The sequence below is a fragment of the Protopterus annectens genome, chromosome 2.part0, assembly GCF_019279795.1.
Source record: "Protopterus annectens isolate FY-2018-M chromosome 2.part0, PAN1.0, whole genome shotgun sequence".
NCBI classification, from domain to species: domain Eukaryota; kingdom Metazoa; phylum Chordata; order Ceratodontiformes; family Protopteridae; genus Protopterus; species Protopterus annectens.
This window is the reverse complement of record NC_056728.1, coordinates 725,376,501-725,395,819: the sequence shown is the minus strand read 5'-3', so window position 1 is coordinate 725,395,819 and position 19,319 is coordinate 725,376,501. Positions and strand designations below refer to the sequence as shown.

The 19,319-nt window shown below is 43.3% G+C and overlaps 1 protein-coding gene across 3 annotated transcripts in view; it reads left to right on the top strand.

Moving 5' to 3' along the window:
• Positions 1-19,319, top strand: part of RAD23B (RAD23 homolog B, nucleotide excision repair protein) — a 1,748,186-nt gene that overhangs the window by 1,183,063 nt on the left and 545,804 nt on the right. For all 3 annotated transcript variants that reach the window (XM_044061046.1, XM_044061045.1, XM_044061047.1), the window contains one exon: positions 9,024-9,079. In XM_044061046.1, coding sequence (XP_043916981.1) covers positions 9,024-9,079 — 56 coding nt within the window. The remainder of the gene's footprint in view (positions 1-9,023; positions 9,080-19,319) is intronic.

The window sequence follows — 19,319 nt, the reverse complement described above, 5'->3', positions numbered from 1 at the left end:
TGCTCCTGTTTAGCATAATGTTTTGTTTGGACCTAAAGCTGAAGAGGTGATTAAAAAGATGGAGGATAAGGTGAAATCCATGCAAACAGTTAAAGATTTCTTACAAGTACAGCCTCCTAGATTTAGCAGGAATTGGCCATCAAAAAACTGGTCCTTCCCTCTTCAGACAGGCCTCAGAGGGGTAGATATAGACGCTGCAGAGGGAGGCCTCAAACACAAGCTGCTTATAGACCAAGACAGTGGACAGCTTCTACCCTTAGGGGAGGAGAGGACAGGCCACAGTCTCAAAGGAAACAAACTCAATGACTCCCTCCGTTGGGCTGCAGGAACGTCTTGCCTGGAAGCCCCTCTCGGAGGAAAACTCTCTCTTTTTTATCAAAATTGGACTCTAATAACCCAGGACAAATGGGTTTTGGATGTGATTTTAAGAGGTTACAAATTCCATTTTCATACCTTGCCAAGGCCAAGCGGATGGCCAGACCTTCCAAAACAAGATATGGATGGAGGCCTTAAACCAGGTGGAAGCTCTTTTGGCTATGAATGCCATAGAGCTGGTTCCTCTTTCAGAGATGGGAAAAGGGTTTTACTCAAGGCTCTTTCTAGTCCCAAGGAAGCAAAATTCATGGAGACCCATTCTGGATCTGTCGGTCTTGAACACCTTTCTAGAGATTCCAAAATTCAAGATGCTTACAGCAGTTACTTCCAATGCTGTCCAAAGATGCATGGATGGTGACTTTGGATTTAAAGGAGGCATGTTTACACATTCCCATCAGGCAGGATCGCAGAAAATACCTCAGGTTCAAGGCCGGATCGAGGCACTTTCAATTCTCTGCGCTGCCCTTTTGATTGTCTACTGCGCCCAGGGTCTTCACCAAATGCCTGGCTCCAGTAGTAGCTTACTGCAGACTCAAGGGAATTCAAATTTCCCTTATCTGGACGATTGTCTAATTCAGGCAGACAGCAAGGATGTCTTACTCCAGCATCTAGATTTTGTACAAAACCTCCTCAAATTCCTGGGATTCTCTGTAAACATAAAAAAGTCAAATTTGACACCATCACAACAGATAAATTTTCTGGGTGCTCTTCTAAACACTACAACCCAGATGGCATTTCTGACATCCGAAAAACAATTACAGCTGGCATCAACTTTCAAAGCCTTGGCAACTCTAACCCATCTATCTGCAAGGAAATTCCTGCAGGCTTTGGGTTACATGTGCATCCTTCTCATACCATATGCAAGACTACACATGAGGAAAATACAGTGGTACCTAAAAAGTGTATGGTCTCAGCATTGCCACAGTTTGGACATACTGATTCCCGTCCTTCCTTGCCTTCAAAAGGAATTTCTTTGGTGGTCCAGGGCATGTGCTCTAAACAAAGGGAAGCCCTTCCGTCTACCTCCTGCCTCTCAGATTCTAACCACGGACGCCTCGGATTATGCTTGGGGAGCCCATTTTCAGGGCAATTGTCTGCAGGGCCTTTGGACAGAGGATCAGAAGCACCTGCATATCAACTTAAAGGAAATGTTAGCCATTCAGAAAGCTCTATTGGCCTTCAGGAATCTCATACCGCCAGGACAACTACTAATACGGACAGACAACACCACAGTTATGTGGTACATAAGCAAGGGGGATCTCATTCCTACCCCCTTTGCAGACTAGCCATGGATTTATGGAACGCAGCTCTAGCTTGCAATCTGGATCTTCAAGCTCAGTTTCTACCAGGGAAACAAAACTTACTGGCAGACAGTTTGAGCAGAAACCTTTCGGATCCACACGAGTGGATGCTGGACACCAAAATATTCAGGATGATAACAGCAGTATGGGGATGCCCTCACATAGATCTCTTTGCATCCCATCTAAATCATCAGCTACAGGATTTTTGCACCAGGACTTTCCACAGAGAAGCTTGGAAAGTGGATGCCCTGTCATTCAGTTGGAGGAACCTCTCGGGATATGCCTTTCCGCCTCTACCTCTTCTTCCACGAGTTTTATTGAAGATAAAACAGGACAAACCCAAGATGATAATCTTGTCGGCTCTGAATTGGCCTCGGCAGTTTTGGTCTCAAACTCTAAAAAACCTATGCCTGGAGCCCCCTTGGATTTTACCTCAGTCTCCGAACCTTCTGTCCCAACATCAGGGTCAGGTTCTACACTCTCATGTCAGAACTCTCAGCCTGGCGGCCTGGTTAATCCAGGGCCTTTGATTTCTTCTTTCCTACCCAAGCAGGTTATGGATGTCATTTTAGAAGCCAGACGTCCTAGCACTAGAAAATCTTATGCAGGATAATGGAAAAGATTTTGTTCCTGGATGCAGGCTCAGGATTCTGATCCTCTTCTTCCTAACATTGCTTTAATTTTACTTTACTTGACAGATCTCTTACATAAGGGTCTCTCTTTCTCTTCCATTATGCCTCTGCTATTTCTGCTCATTATAATTCAGACCCTCCCATCTTTTCCCACCAGCTCATGAGACAGTTCCTCAGAGGAGCTAAGAACTTAAGACCTCCTAGAGCTCCTCCTATTCCTGCTTGGGATCTCAGTTATGTTTTGGAAAAACTAACCTTGCCTCCTTTTGAGCCTGCCGCTTCTTCTGACATCAAGTTTTTATCTTGGAAGACAGCTATCCTGTTAGCACTAACCTCTGCCAGGAGAGTTTCAGAGTTACAAGCTCTTATGGTGGTGGAACCTTACATTATTTTTCATCAAGACAGGGTATCTTTGAGGACTAATCCGACCTTCATGCCTAAGGTGGTTTCCAAAGCGGCTTTAAATCAAACTATCCACTTGCCAACCTTTTTCCCCACTCCTCAAAATAAAGGGGAAAGGATCTTACATTCCTTGGATGTACATAGACAGCTACGTTTTTACCTGAACAGAACCAAGGACATCAGAAAATCAGAACAATTGTTTGTTTCTTATGCTTCAAGTTCCCAAGGTAAAGCCATTTCTAAACAAACCATTTCTAAATGGATTGCTCATGGAATCAGATTTTGTTATTCACACCATGGAAAGCAAATCCCAGGGCGCATACGGACTCATTCCAACAGAGCTGCTGCCACTTCTGCGGCCTTCCTCAGGGGAGTTCCTACCAAGGACATTTTGGAAGCTGCAACTTGGAGTTCAGTGCATACTTTCTCTAAGCACTACAATTTACCTCTCTACTCTAAGTCTAGGGCAGGCTTTGCCTCTGCAGTCTTGCAGGGCCTTTTAGCTGCCCCTTCTTCTTTATGACCACCTCCCTTTCTTTCAGCTTTGGGATTCTACCCTACAGTCATGACTGCAACAGTGAAACACGATGAACATAGTACAGTTGTGTACACCTACCATAAATGTAGATGTTCGAGTGTCTTCACTGTTGCAGTCTGGGCTTCCCTCCCTCCTGTCCCCTCTTATTTTTACTTTTGTGTGGTTCCTTTTTTCACCATTCTTCTGAGGTGTATTTGCAAAGGTTATGGGACCATTTTCATTTTGGGACTCCTGACATCTGGGGCAAGAAAAACTAGAGAAGATAGTGTCGGCTGTCAGCTTTATACTCCTGGCGCTCTGACGTCAGGGAGCAGGGTTGAATAGCCGACGCCGGACCCAGACTTTGGGATTCTGGCCGACCGAGGGCTGCCTGCCGGCAGGGGAGAACCCTGCAGTCATGACTGCAACAGTGAAGACACTCGAACATCTACATTTATGGTAGGTGTGCACAACTGTACTTTCTGGAGTTGGTAGATTCTCCTTTAATGTGTACCAGTGTGGAGGCCATGAAGAAGAAGCCTACCAGCATGTCCTCAAGGGAATTGCATTTGTCCAGCTCGGGCATAGGGGGAGCTACGGCTTGTGGTGAGTGAGGGCCAGCGCGGTGTTACTCAGATCATTGTACAGAAGGATGTCCCTACTGACATTGTGGAATGTAGGCCGACATCTGGCCCAGCCACATTCCACCATATAGAGGCTCCCCAAAAGAAAATGATTAAGATCAGACATGTTTCACCAACACCTCAGGAACAGTCTGCCGATTGGCAGGCCTTCTCCCAAAGCCTGTTCAACACCTTCATGGCTTTAAGCCAGTCCTCAGCTATTTTTCTCCTTTTCCTTCCATTCCTTCTTCCACCCCTCAAAAGAGGGCTTTTGAGGGGTTTTCCTCAGGTGATGAGAAATCCTCAGGGGACGAATTCTTGGTGTACTCAGCCAAATCTCTTCCCCTTTGGGGTATGCCTCCCCAGAAGAGGAGTCTAATGGCACTGATTCCCCAGGGGAGGATATCTTATTCGGGGAAACTAGTTTTTCAAGTGGGATTGTTGTCAAGTGTCAGACATCCAGAAAATGTACTATAACCTGCTACAGATAGACTTCCCTTCCCCATCTGCCATACCCTTAGTCCTGCTAGCATTCCTGGATTCTTTTGTTGCTGCTTCTGAGTGCCCAGATTCTCAACCTCCAGCACCCAAGAGGCCGGATAGAGCTTACAAAGAGCAGGAGGACTCCAAGTTCCTTTTCAGATGCCCTCTACAGACCCTGCTACCATTTCAGTTTCTGCAGACAAAGCATCCAAGATGCTACCTTTGACTTCTCTACTTGCCTCAGATGAGGAGAGCAAAGTCATGGAGAGAATTGAGGGGTGGGGTCTGTACTTCTGCTACTCTGGCTTTCAGGGCCATTAACTATCAGACTCACATGACCAAGTATTCTTTGGCTGTTCTTTCGGATGCTGGAAAACTGTTGTCTGAGCTTCCTGACTCTCCCACTAAGGCTAAGCTTTCCTCCCTTCTCAACTCTTCAGCAGAGATTACATGGCATTCCATAAAGTGTAGTTATGATGCTGCTGTGGTGGCTTCAGCTGGAGCAATGCATCTGGGTCAGATCTGAGAAGGTATTCTTGGTTCAGGCTACAGTTTTTGCCTGATGACATTAAGGCAAAAAGCATGGATGCTTCCCTGGACAACAAGGCTTTGTTTGGTACATTAGCTGCAGAACTTTTCAAATTTCTTGAGGAGAAGGGTAATTAGCTGCAAGGCTTGAAACATAACTTTGTCTCATCCATGCCTAGGTTCCAGAGAAACTATCCTGCCAAGACCACCTTTGTTAGAAAGTCTGTTAGGCCCCAATCTTCCAAAGGTAAGAAGGAATTCAAGAAACAATATTCCTGGAAATCTACCTCCCGTACTGCCACACAGAAACAGCCCTTTCAGGCTAAGCCAGGTAGTCTGTAACTACCCATCTACACCTCTGTATCTTTGCCTCTCTCTCTCTCTAGCTCTCCCTGCTTGGAAACAGATAACCCAGGACTCTTGGGTCCTTTCCATCATCCAGTAAGGATACTTTATGGTGTGGAAGACACCTCCTCCTTTTAGGGGTATTCCACAACCTCCAAAAGAACAGCTGGAACTCTTCACCAAATAATTTCCAACCTCCTTTCTCAGGGCACTATTCAGGTGGTGTCCCCCTCCCAACCAGGAAAAGGGTTCTCCTCCAGGATGTTTCTGGTACCCAGGAAGAATGGCCCTTGGAGACCCATTCTAGACCTCTCCCATCTAAATACCTTTGTAAACGTTCCCCACTTTCAAATGTTAACCCTGTGTACCCTTCTCCGTTTTATCCTTCCTCAGGCATTCATGGTGGCTCTGAACATCAAGGATGCCTATTTTTGTATTCCCATTCATCTCCAGTTCAGGAAATTCCTTTGCTTTGCTATTGGTTTATCACACTTTTAATTCTGTGCCTTGCCTTTTGGTTTGTCAACAGTCCTAAAGGTGTTCACAAAATGCTTAACTCCTGTCATAGCCTTTTGCAGGTTGCAGGGTATACAGATCTTTCCATACTTAGACGACCTTCTCCTCCAGGGTCAGACTCCAGACAACTTCCAGGCGAACCTCTCCTTCACAGTGCCACTACTAGAGAGTGTGGGGTTCACAATCATTTACCAGAAATCTTCCCTGGTTCTTTCCCAAGATCACATCTTTCTGGGTTGCAGGATCCAGTCAAACTGGTTAATGTCTTCCTTACCCCCAGAAAAGGTCCTGTCCCTCACCTCCTACTTCAAGGATCTCTTGTCCCCCGCTCCCTGACTGCCAGGAAGTTCCTTCGCTTCTTGGGGTTCATGGCTTCCACAGTTCCCATGCTCCCCTTAGCCAGCTTGCACATGAAGAAATTCCAGTTTTTTTTGAGACAGTTTGGGTACAACACTCCAACCCACTGGTGTTTGTTATTCCACTGCTGCCTTGCCTGAAAAAGGAATTACACTGGTGGTTCCAAAAGGTGTCAAAGAATCCAGGGTTTCCTTTACAGCTGCCTCATCCCACTCAGGACCTCTACAAAGATGCATCAGACATAGGATGGGGAGCAGCTCTGGACTCATGGAAGGTCAGAGATGTCTGGTCTCCAGCCCAGAAAAGGAAGCTTAGCAATATAAAGGAGATGAGGGCCCAGATCTTTGCCCTACAAATCTTAAAACCCCATCTGTCCTCTGGGGTGTCAGGATGGTTTATAGACAATACCACGGTTCTCTGGCATGTCAGCAAGCAGGGAGGGACAAAGTCCTACCACCTGTGCAGACTGGCCTTGCAGGCTTGGGAATTAGCTGTCCAGAGTCAAATTACCCTCCTGGTGGTCTACATTCCCTCCTCTCAGAATGTGATGGCAGATCCACTGAGCAGGTCCATGACTCAGTCTCACGAAAGGATGCTTCACATGAAAGTGTTTCTGGAAATGGTCCATCGATGGAGTATACCTTAGGTAGATCTCTTTGCCTACCCTATGAACAGACAACTTCCCAAGTGTTGTGCCATGGTCCCAGATCCCTTGGCATGGAAGGTGGATGCCCTATCATTCTCTTGGAAGGGGATGTTTCTTTATGCATTTCCTCCTTCCCACTTCTTCAAAAGGTCCTGTTGAAAATCCAACAGGAGCAGCCAAAAATCTTGCTGATGACTGCCTTTTGGCCAAATCAGCATTGGTTACCCTTTCTTCTGCATCTAGCCAAGGGCAGTCACCACAGGCTACCCCACAGAATGGACCTACTCAGACAGGACAAGGGAACATTAGTCCATCCACAGATGTCAAACTTACAACTAACTCTTTGGGTGATAAGGTTTTGATTCCCTTTAGACACCTTTTTCTGAGGACATGCTACCAAGTTCTGCAGGAGGCCAGAAAACCCACACATAGGAAATCCTGTGTTTCCAAATGGAAAAGGATTTCCATCTGGTGTCTCAAAAAGGATTTACAACCACAACTAGGAAATCCTATGTTTCCAAATGGAAAAGGATTTCCATCTGATGTCCCAAAAAGGATTTACAACCACAACTAGGAAGTCCTATGTTTCCAGATGGAAAAGGATTTCCATCTGGTGTCTCAAAAAGGATTTACAACCACTGTTAGTGGATGTTCCAGTGGTCCTGTCCTACCTGTGTGAATTGCTGGAGTGGGCTGTCATACTCCTCAGTAAAAGCTCATCTTTTTGCTATTTCTGCTTGTGTACCTATGTCTCCCCCCTTAGCTTCCAAGTTGAAAGCTAAACTCTTCTTAAAAGGTGTCCTTCACATCAGACCACCAAGGAAACCAGTTCCCCCCTCTTTGGAATCCGAACTTTGTCTTAGAAAAACTCACACTGGCCTCCTTTGATCCAGCAAGCTCTGCTTCCCTGCAACACTGCACTTGGAAAACAGTGCTTCTCATGGAAATTACCTTTGCCAGAAGGGTGTTTGAGTTTCAGGCTCTCGTGTCCTCCTTCCCCTTCACAGTTTTGCACAGAAATAGGGTTTCCCTATGCACTTGCCCCTCATTTATGTCCAAGGTGGTTAATCAGTTATCTGTCAATCAGTCCATCAATCTTCCAGCCTTTTTCCTCTCTCCTCAGTCTTCTAGTGAGACAATACTACACACCTTAGATGTGCACAGACAACTCAAATTATATCTGGATAAAACCAAACCTGTTTGGAAGTCTGACCGCCTGTTTGTCGCCTATCACCCAAGGGCCCTGGGCCAACCTGTTTCCAAGCAGACTATCTCTACATGGATCTCTAAAACTATTTCCTTCTGTTATGTGGCTCATGGTAAAAAATCTACCCTCACCTACTTGGGCGCATTCCACTAAAGTAGTTGCTAACTCTGGGACCTTCTTTAAAGGCATGGACACTTCCTCTATCCTGGAAGCAGCTATTTGGTCCTCTGTTCATACCTTCACAAAACATTATACACTTGATGGCATTTCCAGGTCCAGAGCTGGGTTCGCCAGGGCTATTCTGCATAGATTTGTGAAAAATGTTTTTGCATCTCCCCCCAATTCTTCCTCTGGATGAGCTTTGGTACTGTCCCTCATGTTATGAATACTGCGGCATATGAATAGAAGGACATAAAATAGTTGTGTAAAATCTTACCATAACCATAGATGTCCTTCTGTTCTATATGCTGCACTATGACTCCCCCCCCCCCCGACCTTCCCCCTGATGCTTGCCTGTTACTGGTGTCATGTTTTCCTTGCCTTGGATCAGGCTGGTGCTTTTTGCGGCATTCATTTCTGAGGTCTGGTATATGCAGATGTCCGTTTTATACCTGATGTCACTTTATGACCGACATACATTTAGATACCATATGATATTGCACATACCTCACAGTAGCATTAGACTTTTGTATACTGGCCATACCTACGAGTCAGCCGGAGGCGGACTCCCTCATGTTATGAATACTGCAGCATATAGAAGAGAAGAGAGGGACATCTATGGCTATGGAATATTTTACACAACTATCCTGTTTTGCCTTTAACACTTTATGCCAACACTGAAGTTTGGAGTATTATTTGTCTGTGTTCTGGCCACCTGGAGCTGCTGTTAAAATAACGTTGTGCAGTCCTCCCATTTTTATACTGCAGTTTCCCAATATGCTGACTGAGATTGATTTCCAAGTATATTCTTGTTTGAAATCTTTTTGCATATGCTCATTATTGTAGTAAATCTTGGACTGAAAATATCATGCTTTTGTTATGTACTTCTACGTAATTTGCACTACAACTTTCTTTTGTATGTTGTTTTTCAGTACACCACCCAGTACTGGAAGGAGCCACATCTTCGATGATGCTACAGGTGCACTTGGTAAGCTTTCCTCTGCCGTTTCAGTGTGCTTCTTGACCTTGTTCTGTGGAAGTGTTCATGTGGTATACTGTGCTGAGTAATTCAATATTGTGTCAGAAAGAGAATATGCCATCAGGCCTAGGGACTAGGTTCTCTGCTCAGTTGTTTGCAATTAGGTTGTTTCTTTCAATGCCCAGCAAAAGCTTACACGATTCTAAAGTTTGTGGCTGTTTTGTAACCTGAAGAAACTACTCTGGTTAAAGCAGAGCAGTTGTTTAGTTAATGTAAATTTGGTGAATGACCGCTGCAATTTTAAGAACACAAGCCCCCTTCCTGTTTTTTAATACATAATTTGTTTCACTTAATTTCCCTACATCTCTTGACCACATGTCTTATTCATCACTCCCTTTTCTACTAAAAATGGTACTTGGAAACCAACGGTACTTTATCTTTTTATCTCCCTACTGGTCAATGTTTTTTTTCTTCACCAGTTTGGAACCTCTCATTTCATTGTGTATAATTGCACAACACCCATTCCCATTTTTGTATATAGTGATATGAGGCATCAGGCAAACTTGCTAACAAGTCTGCCAGTGCCTAGTAAGGAAAGCATCTTAAGACGGTAACATCTTCTGATTCTAATAACATCTCCTCTGCTCCAGCAATGGCTGACACATTTAGTCGTCACCTCCAAGTCTTTGCATGCTGATCACAGAACTGAAATCATAAACTGCATCATTACTGGCTTTCTGGAAATCTTAAGTCATTTAATTTGACTGACTTTCCTTTTGCTTTCAACAGGGTAGCTGATAACATATGATGTCTAGGCCTGAATAACTCAGCAAAATCAGTTTTGGGGGGCAACAGCACAAAAGTTTAAGTCTCCAGGACATCTGATCCATTACATGGAACTTCACAGTATAATTCATTGTTTTAAAAACAGAAGTCTAACTTTTGACTGATTGAGCCAGTCACTGAAAAGCTTCATTTGTTTAAGGGGGAAGGGAAAAAAAATCTAATTTTACTGAATAATCTGAGGACCTACCACTCATTTGCAAATAAAAATTTTCCTCATCAGTTATGTAGATGACTGCATCATAAATCTGAGACAAACAGACACCTTTACAAAAACCAAGTACTTTTGAACTTGCATGTGGTGTGTGTGTGTGTGTGTGTGTGTGTGTGTGTGTGTGTGTGTGTGTGTGTGTGTGTGTGTGTGTATATATATCTACATATGTATAACGTTTGTGTGTATGTATCTATAGATGTGTGTGTGTGTGTGTGTGTATATATATATATATATATATATATATATATATGTCTACCTGACATCGACGAAAGCTGATAATGCCAACGATGAGAAGACCGACACCAGAAGATCGAAAACCGGGTTGACCGACGGATGAAAACCCCGACGCTGAGAACACCGACATGTGAAAAGGCTGTGTATGTATGCGGTAGTGACGGACGTTAGGGTTAGGGTGCGAGTAAGGTAAGTGTACGAAATTGATGGACTCTAGGGATAGGGGTGGGTTAAGTGAGTTAGGGTTAGGGCTCGGGTCAGGTAAGTGTGCGATACTGACAGTCTTTAGGGTTAGGGGCGGGTTAAGTGAGTTAGGGTTAGGGCGCGGGTCAGGTGAGTGTACGATAGTGACAGTCTTACGGGTTAGGGGCGGATTAAGTGAGTTAGGGTTAGGGCGCGGCTTAGGTGAGTGTGCGATAGTGACAGTCTTTAGGGTTAGGGGCGGGTTAAGTGAGTTAGGGTTAGGGCGCGGGTTAGGTGAGTGTGCGATAGTGACGGACCTTAGGGTTAGGGTTTGGGTTAAGGTTGTAGATAGTTGTGTATGTCAGGTTAGTGTGGGTTTGTAAGGATTGTGGTGAGCTTGTGTTGTGTGTGTGCTTTTTGGACAGGGGATTTGTTTTGTTTGTTGATTGTCGGGATTGTGGTGTGTCGGGCATGTGCGGTTTCGTGTTTGTGAACTTTTGGTTATGTGGTGTTGGTGATTCCATTGTCGGTGTTGTGGTGCGTCGGTGTTGTCAGGTAGATCCATATATATATATATATATATATATATATATATATCAGGACACTACTAATACTTATGCAGTCATTCAACCCTGGAGGCTTTCCAGCCTCTAGCTTGTTCTGCCAGTACAGCTCTTTGTATTCAAGCCTGCCCTCCATGCATCAGATGTAACCTGTTAAATGACCATGAACTTAAACCTGCAATTAGGGCATACTGTGAAGTGCTTAAAAAGTGCGCTGGTTTATTTCTCTTTCAAGATGTATGTATGCTCTTAAGTCCTCCTTTTGAGATTCCTCTCTGTCTTTCCCACATAAAAAATGTTACATGTTTCACATACTACTACACAGACCACCACCAAAGTGTTACATGTGTAATGCCCTTTACTTTTCAACCTGTAATTCCTTGTTGTTATCACCACCTCGTCTTTTGTCAATGATGTACTTACACTGATTACACATTCTGCATTTATAAGTGCTGACTATTTTTTACCTCATCATAGTTAATATTTCCCCTTTCTAACATTTCCTTTAAATTCATATCCCTCCTTCTGTTGAATTTGGGTATGTCAGGTATAAAGTTCTTAATTTCCTCCTGTATTTTCAATATTCCCATGTGTCTTCTAATAATCCCTTCTATTTCTGTAGAAGTGGTAGAGTATGTGTGAACAAAGACAGTTTCATATTCTGCCTGAATAGTATTGTGTTCCATGTCTGAGTTACAACCTTTACCCAACAGTGGTCTGTACTTGACATCCCTGTCTCGAATCACTTCATCAATTAAAGTATTCGCTAAACTTAATGGGAATTCCCTCTGTATGAACAGTCCCTTGATGAATTCTAATTCCTGATGGAATATCAAGGATTCACTGCACATTTGTGACGCTCTAATTAGCTGCCCCTTTACAATGCCCTTCTGAAAGTTGGAGTGTCCACTACCATAGTGTAAATATGAGTTAGAGAGTGTATGTTTCCTAAATATTCTAGAATGGAAACAATTGTTCCCTAAATCCTTGTATAATGTCATGTTCAAGTAGTTTATTTTCTCCAGGGACACTGTGTGTGTAAATCTCAAAAAGGTAGTTGTTGTGTTAATATAAGTCAAAAAGGTTGTCAGCTCATCCAGTGACCCTTGCCAAACAAAGAAATGTTGTCAAGAAATCTAGTATAATAAGTTTTACTTCTGTACCACGGGTTCCCAAACTGTGCGCCGTGGCGCCCTGGGGAGCTGCAGCTTCCTTACAGGGGAGCCGGAAAGCTTAGCAGCTGATTGCAGGTAAGTGAATGCTTGTATGCGTGTGTATATGTGTGTCTGTCTGTCTGCATGTGTGAGTGAATGCATGCATGAAAGCAAAAGAGTCTGTCTGTGTGAGAGAGCTCGGGAGAGTGAGAGCAATGTGTGAGTAAATGCAGGAATAAATGAAAAAGTGGCTGTGTGTGTGTGAGATCGGGAGAGTGAGAGCGATGTGTGAGTGAATGCAGGAATGAATGAAGTGGCTGTGTGTGTGTGTGTGTGTGTGTGTGTGTGTGTGTGTGTTCGGGAGAGTGAGATCGATGTGTGAGTGAATGCAGGTATGAATGAGGAAGTGGCTGTCTGTGTGTGTGAGATCGGGAGAGTGAGAGCGATATGTGAGTGAATGCAGGAATGAATGAAGAAGTGGCTGTGTTTGTGTGAGATCGGGAGAGTGAGACCGATGTGTGAGTGAATGCAGGAATGAAGTGGCTTTGTGTGTGTGTGTGTGTGTGTGTGTGTGTGTGTGTGTGTGTGTGTGTGTGTGTGTGTGTGTGTGTGTGTGTGAGCGGGAGAGTGAGATCGATGTGTGAGTGAATGCAGGTATGAATGAGGAAGTGTCTGTCTGTGTGTGTGAGATCGGGAGAGTGAGAGTGATGTGTGAGTGAATGCAGGTATGAATGAGGAAGTGGCTGTGTGTGGCTGTGTGTGTGAGACTGAATACAGGTATGAATGGGGAGGTGGCTGTGTGTGTGTATGTGTGAGATCGGAAGAGTGAGAGCGATGTATGAATGAATGCATAAGTGGGTGTGTGGCATTTGGGTGTGAGTTCGGGAGAGTGAGAGCAATGTATGAATGAATGCGTAAGTGGGTGTGTGGCGTGTGGGTGTGACAGACAGTGAGAGCGATTTGTGAATGAATACAGGTATGAATGAGGAAGTGACAGTGTGTGTGTTTGATCGGGATAAAGTGAGAGCAATGTGTGAGTGAATGCAGGTATGAATGAGGAAGTGACTGTGTGTGTGTTTGATCGGGAGAGAGAGAGAGCGATGTGTGAGTGAATGCAAGTATGAATGAGGAAGTGACTGTGTGTGTGGGTGTGTGAGATTGAATATCCAGATTGTTGCCTCATATTTTTGGTGTGTTCCTCCTAAACTCTGTACTTTTCTGGCAAATAGTTGAGGATTGAAGTCAGTCATTAAATAATGACAAACATTTGAGTTTAAGACTCCACATTCTTCAGAGAATTCATGCTAATGCAAAACCTATTATTCTATCAAATTTCTAAGTTTGTAAGAGCAATATTTAAAATTTGTCCCTATTTGTCCCCCCCCCCCCATCATTTTAGGCTTTGTACAGATTTTTTGCTCTAAAAATCTGGACAAAGCCTAAACTGATGGGGGGACAAAAATAGATTTGAAATATTGCTCTTACAAACTTAGAAAGTTGATAGTTTTGCATTAGCATGAATTCTCTGAAGGATGTGGAGTCTTAAACTCAAATGTTTGTCGTTATTTAATGACTTCAATCCTCATCTATTTGCCAGAAAAGTACAGATTTTAGGAGGAACACACCAAAAATATGAGGCAAAACTCTGTACAGTTGAGAGGTGTGAATCACATACACACACAAACACAGTCACTTCCTCATTCATACCTGCATTCATTCACACATTGCTCTGTCTCCTGATCTCACACACACACACACACACACACACACACTTCCTCATTCATACCTGCATTCATTTACACACACACACACACACACAGCCACTTCCTCATTCATACCTGCATTCATTCACACACACACACGCGCACACACACATTCATACCTGCATTCACTCACACATCCCTCTCACTCTTCCGATCTCACAATTACAGCCACTTTTTCATTCATACCTGGATTCATTCACACATTGCTTTCAGTCTCCCGATCTCACACATACACACGCACAGCCACTTCCTTATTTATACCTACATTCATTTACACACACACACACACACACACACACACACACACACACACACACACACACACACAGCCACTTCCTCATTCATACCTGCATTCACTCACACATCCCTCTCACTCTTCTGATCTCACACATACACACACACAGCCACTTCCTCATTCATGCCTTCATTCACTCACACATCACTCTCACTCTCGCAGTCTCACACAAAGCCACTTCTTCATTCATTCCTGCATTCACTCACATATCACTCTCACTCTCACAGTCTCACACATACACAGACATAGCCACTTCTTCATTCATTCCTGCATTCAATCACACTCGCTGCGAGCTAATAGGCTTAACTGCAAAATAAACCGTGAACTGTTCGTGGTTTATTTTGCAGCTAAGCTTTTTAGTTTGCGGCACCCCTGTGAGGAAGCCGTGGCTCTCCAGGGCGCCACAGAGCACACCTGAAATATGCACTTTATGCATGCTGCGGGAGGGGGGGCTTTTGAAAACCTGGATTTAGCAAGGGAGCCGCAAATCAAAAAAGTTTGGGAACCACTGTCCTATACCATTCTGTGTTTATAATGTACTTCCTTTCCAAAAATATAATACCAAATTAGTATATAGGGGGCACAGGCTGCCCCCATAGCCAAACCTCATTCTTGCTTATAATATTCACTATTGAAGTACATGTAATTGTTGGTGAGTATTGTTTCTATAAATTCAATAATCAAATTAATCACATTAGCTTCCAAATATTTAAATTCAGATAATACCTCTTGAAACCACTCCAATCCAATATTATGGGGAATGCTGGGAAATAATTCCACTACATCCACTGTCACTGGGTAAACTGTAGCACTATATTTGTCCTCCATAATATTCCTTAAAAAAATCCCAGGAATTCTTAGTAATGTATTTTTTAAGGATCCCAATAACTTTTTCAAGTGGTGGTCAACAAATACGGCCAAAGTTTCCATTATAGAAACGGCCCCTGACACTATAGGCCTAAATGCTGGATTTTTAATACTTTTGTGTATCTTTGGTATTCCAAAAATTATTGATATACGTGGTTTCTCCACATGCAAAAAATTATACAGGCTTTTGTCCAATGCACCCTACAACAGGTGGTCCTTTAAATAATAATGAATTTTAGCGTTTGTGGTGTTTATTTTGTTTTTAGATGTTATACTGTATTTCTCCTCATTGTTCAAAATTTCAAACATCTTTGTTTCATAATCTATTGTGTACATCAGCACAACCCCAACCCCTTATCAGGTTTAATTACCCTACATTTGTTGTAACATAATGTATCTATCAAATGCTCTTCAGTGTTGGTCAAATTCTTCACCACATTCTTCCTCATATTTAATTTCCTAATGTCCTTTTCCACAAGTTCTTCAAAAATCTTTAGGGCTGGATTACTTTGGGGGTTAAATGTGCTTGCTCTCCCAAACACCTGCTTATCACTTCTTTTCCCTTTAAATATCAAGTTCAAGTTTAGCTTTCAAAAAAAACATTTTAACATCCACTAAGGTATTTACCAAACTCAAGGGCCTGTTGGGTACAGACTGAAAACCCTTTGTGAAGAAAGTAAAATATTCATCAGTGATCATTAAATCAGTGTAATTGAAAATGTTAGTTACCTCTTGTAACTTTTTTACCTCCCTCAGTAATAATAATCTTACGTAAAAGATCTGTACCTCTCAACCTGGAAACATCAAAAATCTGGACAAAAGCCCATGAAAAATAGGTACAAATCTGTATGCTGATTAACATGAAGTTTGCATGCATAATTATGTAACCCCACCCATTCCAATGGAATTGTGGGATACTGACTTTCAAACGCAAACTGAAGATCAGACCACCAAAATATGGCCCCAGCTCAGACCCTGTAGTAAATGATAACCATTTTTTTAATGTGTAGCAATGATGTTCACTGGGAAGGGAGAAGATGATGAACCTTAGGATTTTTATTTTGGTGATTTGCAGTATGTGGGTTTTGTGGTAAAAGTAGAGCATTTAATGGCAGGCAATATTCTGATCTTAGCAAAAGAATATTATAGTTTTCTAGACCTCCAAAAGTCATTCTCCATGGCCTACTGATCAGTGGCGTAGCTTGAGTTTGTGACTCCCGTGGCTGTCTTTGAGTTTGCTGCCCTTCCCCCTCACAAAACAATGCCCCATCACTTAGCTGTTTCATCCCATTTACCATCAACACTGTAATGTGCGTACGGATTTACTTCTACAATGATTATCTGGATTTCATTTAAAACTTTTATTTTACATTTTATAGCACAAACACTAATAGACATCTGCTAAACAAATCAAAAAAGTTTCACAATGAAAATAGACTTAGCATTAAAATTTCTCTGCCCTTTAAACTCACATTCATTGAAACCACATTAAAAAATGCATCTGGCCAGTGGCTGATAATGACTGCCTTTGGGTTATTTTCAAATCATTGGCCCCTTACACATGAAACATACATGTGTTCTTTGATACATCTTCCTGACTATATTAAATTAACATTCCTTGTATAATGTAGCACACGTGTTAGAGCTATTTTAAATTTATTGTTTTGAACATTTTTACAGTAATCAATGAAACAAAATACATGAACCAATAATGACAAAACTGCCCAATTTAAAACATTTCCGTCATAAAAGTCTACTCAGACTTCTACAGTCCACCAGTATAAGTAAGTATGCACAATCTCTGCAAAAGTAAAATTCATCTAAATAATTCCACATTAAAGAGTTCTGTAAGATCTGTAACTAATTAAGAGATTGCTGCTAGCAAACAACTTAATATGTCATTGTTTCATCTACAAATAAAGTGCCTATTGCCCTTGAGGAATACATTGCCTATGTTACATTAAAAAAAATGACAATTTCCTTGTTGAGGAAGCCTGCAACTTTTAAGCAAATAAACATTTCTCCTGCAGTGCATATAATATTGCGATAGGGAATGGATGTCAAACTGATACGTTCATAGTTACTAGGTATCTCCGCCAAAGAGGACATTCTCAGGACTACAGCATCCACCCGCCCCTTAAAAGTACAACACAGTACAGTATCAGCAATCAATTTACATACTGTGGGAGTAGAATCCACAGCCTTCTACATCAAAAGCAAGTATTCTACCTGTTGTGCACATTCTCAGGACTGCAGCATCCACCCGCCCTTTAAAAGTACAACACAGTACAGTATCAGCAATCAATTTACATACGGTGGGAGTAGAATCCACAGCCTTCTACATCAAAAGCAAGTATTCTACCTGTTGTGCTAACAACAGAAACAGACTTGATGTCCTTCAAGGATGCAGCTGCAGTCCTAACAAATGGGTTGTCCTGCCTCAGGCAGCCCTTCAGTCGGCCGGATTCCAAAGTCTGGGTCTGGCCTCAGCTGATGTCGCACTTCACCCGACGTCATAGCTGCAGTTCAGCGGGTATAAAGGCATCCGCCGATGCCATTTTCCTCCGTCTTTCTTGCCGCGTGGCGCCCGAAGCAGAAGCTGTTCGCAAGTGCCGGTCGGTCAGAACCAGAGATTGCTACTACCGAAGACTTCTAAAAAGCTAAGTACCCCGTTGGGGACTCTTTCTTGCCTCAGCCGATGTCAGAAAAAGTGAATAACTGTTTAACTTGTGGGAAACAAATACCTCATAAAGATTTCCACTCTTACTGCCTACCTTGTTTAGGCCCAGACCACGACGTAGCAGCTTGTCTAGCCTGTGCTTCTTTCAACCGATGGACGCTTAGACGTCGGTCGGAGTTTGCAGAGGAGTTTTTCGGCTCCGCTTTTGCTTACAACATGCCGTCGGAGACTCCGACTTCACAATTAGCTAAAAAGCGCAAGGAAAAGGACCGACACTCGCGGTCCGCGGTTTCGGCCGAAACCGCGGTTAAGTCAACCGCGAGTGTCTCGGTTTCGGCTGAAACCGAGTCCTCGGTTCTTCCTTAGGCCGAAAGCTTGCCTCCTACCGAGGCCTCATCCAGCATGGCTGAATTTGCTACTGAAATTCCACCTGCTCTTTCAGGTTCACAGGATTTATCAGATACTATCCCTTTAGATATATCTACTCCTGCACGTGGAGCTGCTAGGCCCCCTGCATCCATGTCAATTAAGGCTTTTGCCAGGGCTAAAGCAGCAAATTCAACCAAGACCGTGCCTGCTAAAACCCCCTCTCACAGGCCTAGCTCTAGTACTCAAATGCTTAGTCTAGCAGAGGATCTCATTTCTTTGATCAGGGGATCCCAGCCTCACCCTGACAGGGCCTCTCACCCCCCTCCAGAGAAGAGGCCTAGAGCAGAGCCCCCTGAGCCAGTTTCTACAGATTACTCCTCTGATGATTCAGAAAATACAAACCCCCCAGAAGGCCCTTATTCTCCATATGAGGACTCTGATGTAGAAGACTCCATTCCTTCTGCCTCTCCTCCGGAGGAATTTTCTTTTGGGGAAACCTTGCATGCTATGAGGGAACAATTTCAATGGCAGGGCCAGGATTTTTCAGACTCTAGGAAAAGGCTTAGGACCTTTTTGCATTTGCCACAGCATAGGCCTTTAGCCATTCCTCCAGTACTTATAGTTGTGGATGATGCATTTAATGATATACTGCTCCTGATTCACTTCCTCCAGCCCCTGCTAAGCCCGACAGATACTACAGGGTTCCGGACACACATTACCACTTGTATAAGGCTCCCTTTGCAGATCCTGAAACTATTTCACAGGGACCCAAGGCTGTAGCAGCTACCTCTGCCAAAAAACCCCTCCCCTCTGAAAGGGAATCTAGGGCCTTAGAGAGATGGGGTAAAAAGGTTTATACTTCTGCTACTCTTTCGGCTAAGGCCTTAAACTGTCAATTCCACATGATTCAGTATCAGGAATTTATGTTAGATCAGTTAACTAAAAAACTGTCCTCGCCTGAGCCTTTAGACCGAAAGTCTCTTCAGGAAATGGTACATAACATTCAGCAGGTCAGTAATCATTCCTTAAAATGCGGCTATGATGCACTGGAGGCTTCCTTTAGATCAGCTATGACTGGTACAGT